We start from the raw sequence: 6,994 nt of genomic DNA, 5'->3' as shown, positions 1-6,994 counted from the left end.
CGCAGGCTGTGTGTGTCTGTAACAAGCTGCGAGCGCGACTGTGTGGGTCTGCGCGCGTCGGTGTGCGTTGTGTGTCCGTGTCGGAGTCGAGGAGGCCCGGGCCGCGAGTGTCCCTGAGCCCTCTGCGCGCGTGTGTGTGTGTGAGTGTGTGTGTGTGAGCGCGCGCGCGCCGCGGCGAAGGTGGATCCGCTTCCTCCGCAGCCAGCCCGACCTGGGCCCCACGACCCGCCGCGGCGGCCGCTTGCTCGGCCTCCCCTCGCGCGGGCCGGGCCGGGGATGGAGCCGCCGCGGGAGCCGCCGCGGCCGGAGCCGGGGCGCGGAGCGGCCTGAGGCGCGGGCGGCGCGCGGGGCCGGGGGAGGGCGGGCCGAGGGGAGGGTCCTGCGGGCCGGGGGGGCGGGCGCGGCGCGCCCCCTCCCTCGCGCGCTCGCTCCCTCCCCCGCGCGCCCTCCCTCGCCGCCTCCTCCCGCCGCCTCCGGCCCCCCCTCGCCGGGGACCGAGCGCGCTCGCTCCGGCGCCGGCCTCGCCTCCTCGCAGCAGCGCCATGGTACGTCGCCGCCCCCACTTTCGTTTTCGCCCGGGGAGTTTTCGGGGTGGTGCGTGGGCTCCCGGCGAAAGTTGCAAGGTCGGGGGGGGCAGGGGGCGGGGGCCGCCCGGGGGAGGGGCTCGAGGCGGGGGCCCCCCCACACCGACCGCGGCTGCGGGACCCCCGCCCGCCGATCTCCTCCCCCCGCCGCGGCTGGGGGCGGAGCTGGCGCGCGGGGCTCAGCGGGGGACCCCAAGTGGGGGGCCCCTGGCGGGCGCCGCGGACTTACGGGGAGGGCGGGGCTCCCGGGAGAGGGTCCCCCCCAGACCCGGCTCCCGCCTCCTCCCTGGCCGGGCCGGAGGCGGGAGGGCGCGGCCCGGAGCGCACGACCCCCGAACGCGCAGCCCGCGGGGGAGCGTGGGCCGGGGAGGGGGCGCCCGCCCGGGGCCGTGCGGGGCGGGGGTCGCGGCGGCCCCCGCGGGGCGCCCCGGCCCGGGCAAGCGCCGCGCGCCAGCTAGCGGAAAATGGCCGCTGCGGAGAGGGGCGGAGAGCGCGCAGCGGCCGCCGCCGGGCGCCTTGAACTTGGAGCCGGGCGGGCGGCTGCGCTCGGCGCCGCGCGGGGGCCGCCACCCCGCCCGCCCTTGCGCGGCCTGAGCCCCGCCCCCGGGTCGACCCCGGCCCCTCCGCGGCGCGCGCCGGGTCCCAGCCGGGAGGGGTCGCCAGGTCTCGCCCGGCGCGCCCCGGGCCCGCTAGCGTCGGTGGCTGCGCTTGAGGGTTCCGGTGTCCAGTCCGCGGGCGTCGTTGGCATCCGGCACCCGAGGGGTGCGTTTGGGGGCTTCTGTGCTCCCAAACGGGTCAGCACGGGAGGCCGGGGATGCGCCCGCGTGTCCGTACGGCTGGGTGGTCCCGTCTCTGGCCATGGGTCCGTGGGTCTCGAGGCGTCGAGTCCTCTCCTTTATGTGTCTGTGTGTGTCTGCGCATCCACGTGGCTGAGTGTGTTGTGTTGCGTGTGTGTTAGAGCATTGTGCGGCTAAGGGACAGTGTGTGTGTCTGGGTAACCGTGCGTCCCTGTGGGAAGGTGTTGTGAAGCTCTACGGCGGGGTTGTGTGTCCCCGAGGGCCGTGATGTCCCTGGGTGACCCGTGGGGTATCCCCATGTGAATGTGTGGCGGTTAGGGGGTTGCTGGTGAGTGGGGAACTGTGTCGTGTCCCTGTGTCCCAGGGGACAGTTGGGTGTCACTGTGTGCGTGTGATTAGCGCCGAATGACTATTCCTGGGGATGGGTCTGCACTGTCCCTCGCCCCCACCCCCAGTTCCTTTTTTCCTGTAACCGGGGTTGCTGAGTGAGGGACGGGTGTTTCCTCTACCATGCCAAAACTCTGTCCCCTCATCTCACCCCCCACACACCGTCCCCTCCACTTCCCTCCGACTCGGGGTACCCCATCCGCGAGGCCCCAGGTGGTCCTGGCTTGAGGATCGGGCACGAGGTGGCGCCGGGACACGATCACACGGTGGCGGCTCCTTCTCCCGCCAGGGGCTGCGCGTGCGCGGGGACCTGCCCCAGAGGGAGGCGGGGCGGTGGGGGTCCCCCCACTCCGCGGCGGAGGAGGTCCCGAGGGATGGCCGGCAACAGAAGCGCGCGGGCCAGGTCGGGCTCCGGAGGGTGGCCAAGGAAACCCCCTCACCCTCTCTGTGCTGGGAGCGACCACCCTCCCAGTCCTGCCTCCCTGCACTTGCCCCCTGTGAGGACAGACGGGGCGGGCACAAAGTGTTGTTTTCTCCCCTACAGGGGAATCCCCGCTGCACCCCCACCCCCACCCCAGGGCACTTTATATAATTTTCTAAATATAAAAGCACCAAGGCCAGGCCGGAGTCTCTGCTTTTTTCTTTGAACGTGCATCCCATTTTGGGGGGCTGTTTGGGAAAGGGAAAAAGGCGTCCTACATGGACACAGGGATACCTTGGCACCCAACCCTCAGGGTCCCATAGTCTGGTAAACTTCCCACCCCCTGCCAGTCCTCACCCTCCCCTGCACTCGCCCCCAGCGCTGAAACACAACACGCCCACCACACTCCTGTGCAGTGGGACACCTGGGCTGCCCTCCCCAGTGCCAGCCTCTCCCCTTGTCCCCCACCCGGTGCAGGGCACAGGAACATTCGCACCCATGACACAGGCGTACAGAACGCCACGCACACAGAGGGGCACACGCAACCGCACACAGACAGGCACCTGCACTTTTGAGAGCGCAGAGGAGCCACCCCACCCGCCCCCGCCTCCGGCCGGACCTGCAGAGCTCTGAGCCCGGCTGCGGGGGCAGGGGGCAGGGGGCGCGGGCTGGGGGTGTCGATGGGACTGCCGGGGGGAGGAGCAGGGATGTGGTTATTTCACAGATGTGCCCCCACACCTGCGTAGGGATCCTGGGAGCAGTTCTGCTCGTGGGCGGGTGTGATCCTAGGTGTGTGTGGTTGTGTTGGGGTGTGAGTGTGAGTGTGTGATTGTGAAGGAGTGTAGGTGTGTTGTGGTCATGGCTGTGTGTGCACTCGAGTGGGTCTGTGTGTCTCCTGAGTGTGCCCGAGTCTGTGTGGATGCGTGTGCTTTGTTTGAGTCTGTGAGTCCCTGGGTGCCCTTCTCTCGTGACGCTTGAGGCCAGGTGTGGGGACGTCTGTGTTTCTGGGTGGGCCTGCGTCCAGGCGAACCTTTATGTGTTTGTGTCACTGGTGTGTGACCGTGTGTGTCTGCCAGCCCTGTGTCCCGTCCTGCCTTTACTTATCAAGACCAAAGGCCTCAGCGTCCCCTTCTAGAACTCAGTTTCTCCTCTGTGAAATGGGAACACCAAGGGCCGAGGAGGAGTGACGCTGTCCCAAGTGTGCGTCCCCAAGGCCTGGCACGGTGCTGTGTCCTCTGTTCTCTGGGGGCTGGTCGCTCTGGAGCTACTAGGTGGGCACCTATGGTCCCTGCCTGAGCTGCTCTGTGAATGCCACTCACTTTTTAAAAAGTTTGTTTTTAATGAAACAGACCATTCGTGCACATCTAAAGAGTATACCAAAGTATCCCAAGTGAAAACCAACCTGCCTCATCACCCCTTCCTGTGTGGGTCCCCACTCCGGGGGATGCTCTGGTTTCATTCAGCTTCGTCTGAACATGTAACAGGTACATAGTCTTACAAAGGATGCTTGCATATTTTGTAAAAACAATCCCCAGTGAGATCTTGAGTCTATTTGCAGCATTTACAGTGAGTGGGGTTGGTCTCACCCAGGGACTGTTCTGCCCCCAGGAGACACTGGGCCATGTCTCGGGACATCTGCGGTGGTCAGGACTGAGGGTGCTCCAGCCAGGGATGCTGCTCAGCACCCCTCCCCCACAGTGTTTAGGATGCCCCAGGCCCCAGCCGAGAATGATCCAGAGCACCCTCGGGTGGGAAGCCCTGGTCTCCAGCTTGTTTTCCCCGCTGTGTGTCTCTCAGAGGCATCTGCCGGTGGGAGCCTCTTGTTCTTTTAGGAGCTGCATAGTATTCCAGCCTGTGCCCATGCTGGCATGACTGATCTGGCCCTCCGCCGAGGGACACGGTGCCCTGTTCCCAGATTGTTGCCATTACTGGTAGAGTAGTGGGCAACACGCTGCTTGTGCGTCTGGATCAGGGACAGTTAGCGAGAAGGCACGATGAATGATAAGGAGAGTGCATTTTTAATTTTTTAACCAATGAGCTAAATCGTGCCCCCCGGTCCCCTTCTGGACCCTTGCACAAACAGGTCCAAATCCACCGATTGCTTTGTTCGGATAACTGCTCGGTGCAGTTGACCTCAGCCCAAATAGTCCCTGGTTCACCCGTAATAACCCAGGGGGTGGAAACTACCTTCGCCCTTTTTCACCAAGGGGAAGCTGAGGCACACAGGAGTGTAGCTGCTGCTGGAGGAGACGTAGACCAGGCTGCAAGCCTGCGCTAGAGCGGGCCAGCTGTGGACCTATTGTGTGCGCCGCAGGGCCCCTCCCACCCGAACTAGAATATATAGATTTGTAACAGTGCACTGGTGTTCAGGAATTTGCAGAAGGTTCTACTCTGCACTGTGCCCACAGTGTTCACACAGGTGACCTCAGGACTCCCATCTCCAACCCTCCTCCATGTGTCCCAGCACTGTTGCCATTTTACAGATGTGGAGACTGAGGCTCTGTGAGGGGCAGTCTGTGCTCTCCAGACTTCACCTTGGAAAGGAGCTCAGGTGGCAGGCTGGGCGGGAATGAGGGGGCTGAGCTGGGAGAACCCTCCGCAGTCAAGTGCAACTTTTAAATGTCTGTGAATTTGGAATCTTGTGCTCTGTGTTCCTGGCCATTTAAAAATAATAAAATATTGCTTTATGTTATGTTGGCATTTGGATTCCTAGACACCTGACTTTCGCCATTCATCCTGGAGTTTTAAATGCACCCCCCCCCCACCGGCCGCCTGACAGCCAAGGGGTTTTCAAACATTTGTGAAGTGCTCATGATGTGCTAAGCACTGTTTGTTTGAATAATGGACACCCACATGCAGTGGGGAGTCAGTGTGGCCCAGGGAATACGTGCTCTGTAGGAACCCTGCTCCCTCCTAGTCTAGCCCTGGGACCCTGAGCCTGTTTCCTCCCTATAACGTGGGAGAATAATAGGGTTCCTGGCACCTCCCATTACCCTGGGCATGGGGCACCTGCCCCAAGTTGGCAAGAGGGTATCATCTGGCATCAGGACACCGGGAGAGACAAATCAAAATCATCAGGCTTTCTAAGAATGTCTTGGTGCACATTTGACCCAAGGTCAAGGCTCTGCTAAGTGTCATTATCCTTATGCCCATGGACCCCATGAATGGGCACTGTTAGTGCACTTTAGAGGGGACAACACCAAGGGGCAGAGGGACACATCACCCTAGTCTGTGGGGTGGGAATGGGAGCTTCTGCAGTTGAAGCTGGGAGGATTCAGGGGGTGAAAGGGGGACGGTTGAGGTCATGGCACCCTGGGGGCAGAGACTGGGGGAGGTCAGGTCTGTGCCCAGTTTCTCTAGAGGGAGAACAATGGAGCTTTAGAAAGGTGGGTTCTGGGGCCAGGTGGCCTGGCGCCAAGCCACTCACCGTGCCTCAGTTTCCAGATCCGTGAAATGGGCACACTCCTAGGCTCAGTAGGGATTATTGGACACCCAGAGAAGAGGCTGCAAGGGTTGATCTGGCCAACCTGAGGTTCTGGACACATCCTCCTGGGATGTTGGGGTGACTGATGGGGGATGCCAAAGCAACCCCCCCCCACACACCCAGTTCCCCTTTGGTGCTAACTGAAGGGGTGAGAGAAGATTCCTGGAGGCTCCCGGGTTAGTTGGGACCTTCGGGACTGGTGGGGTGGGGAAGGGTGCCCTCGGAGCCAGCCTCTGTGCCAGGGGGGAGCTGCAGCCCCTGTCTGGCTCTCCCGGGAGCAGGGGGAGAGGATGCTGTGGGACCCCCCACTCCGGCCCTGCACCCCGGGTCGTACATCTTTAAGGGGAAAGACGCGCGCTGGCGCCGGCCTCTGCACACGTCACTTCTTCATTCTTTCCCTCCCCCCCCAAACTTGGCTCTTTTCTCCAACTTCCCGGCCAGCGCGGGGAGGGTTGACGGGGGGGGGGGGGGGGGGGGGGGGGGGGGGGATCCTAAAAATCCACCTCCGGCCCCAAAGTGTCCAGCAACAGCCCAGCACCCCGTCCCCACTTGACTCGGGTGGGCGGTCCACGGGGACCCGTGGCGACCGGGCTCTGCGCGGCCGGTTGGTTCCCGTCCGGTGCCGGGACCCGGGCGGCTCGTAATTCGTAATAATAGCTATGATGGGGGTTCATGGGGCATGGGGGGGGAGCGGCTTTCCTTCCCCGCTCGCGCTCTTTTTTCCCTCGTTTCTTTGAAAGTTGGATGTTGAGAAGTGGGAGGTTCGGGTGGGAGGGGAGGGAAATGGGGGGGAGGAGGGGGGGAGGCTGCCAGAGGGAGGAGAGACAGAGACACGGAGAGACAGAGACGGAGGAGGAGAGAGGGAGGGGGGGACAGGAAAGGAAGAGGGAGAGAGAGCGAGCGCGGGAGGGAGGGAGGAGGGAGACCGAGGGAGGAGGCGGCGAGGAGCGCGCCGGCCGCGGCCACGGGGGGGGGTTTGGAAAAATGACTCAGTAAGTTCAGCGCGCCCGCTCCGGCCGGCCCTGCGCCTCCCGCCGCGCCCGGGATGTATTCGTCCCCGCTCTGCCTGACCCAGGTACGCCCCTCGCTCGGCCCGCGCCCCCCGCGCCCCCCGCCGCCGGGCCCCGGAGTCGGGAAGCCCGAGGAGGCGGGACGGGAAAGGCGCGCGTCCCTCCCGCCGCCCCGCCGGGGTGCCCCCGCCGCGGGCCAGGGACCGGTGGGGGATGGGCTGGGCCGGGGACCCCCCGCCCCGACCCTCCCTCGGGACTCCCGCCCCGCCCCCGGCGCCCCGGCCTCTCCCCCCACGCGGACGCGGGACTCG

General features: G+C 64.6%; 1 protein-coding gene across 4 annotated transcripts in view; it reads left to right on the top strand.

Annotated features, from left to right (window-relative positions):
- The first annotated feature begins 390 nt into the window (after positions 1-390).
- The window catches only part of NFIC (nuclear factor I C), a 69,325-nt gene continuing 62,721 nt past the window's right edge, over positions 391-6,994 (top strand). Inside the window, exon 1 of one of the 4 annotated variants that reach the window (XM_064574719.1) lies at positions 391-545. In XM_064574719.1, coding sequence (XP_064430789.1) covers positions 543-545 — 3 coding nt within the window. In that variant the 5' untranslated portion in view covers positions 391-542. Of the gene's footprint in view, positions 546-6,586; positions 6,749-6,994 lie in introns of those variants that run through there. The other 3 variants (XM_064574710.1, XM_064574727.1, XM_064574720.1) reach the window with 3 other exon arrangements.

The sequence above is a fragment of the Mirounga angustirostris genome, unplaced genomic scaffold (assembly GCF_029215605.1).
Source record: "Mirounga angustirostris isolate CCGP_5_RB_7025 unplaced genomic scaffold, mMirAng1.0.hap1 SCAF_1, whole genome shotgun sequence".
NCBI classification, from domain to species: Eukaryota; Metazoa; Chordata; class Mammalia; order Carnivora; family Phocidae; genus Mirounga; species Mirounga angustirostris.
This window is presented reverse-complemented; position numbering and strand designations above follow the sequence as displayed.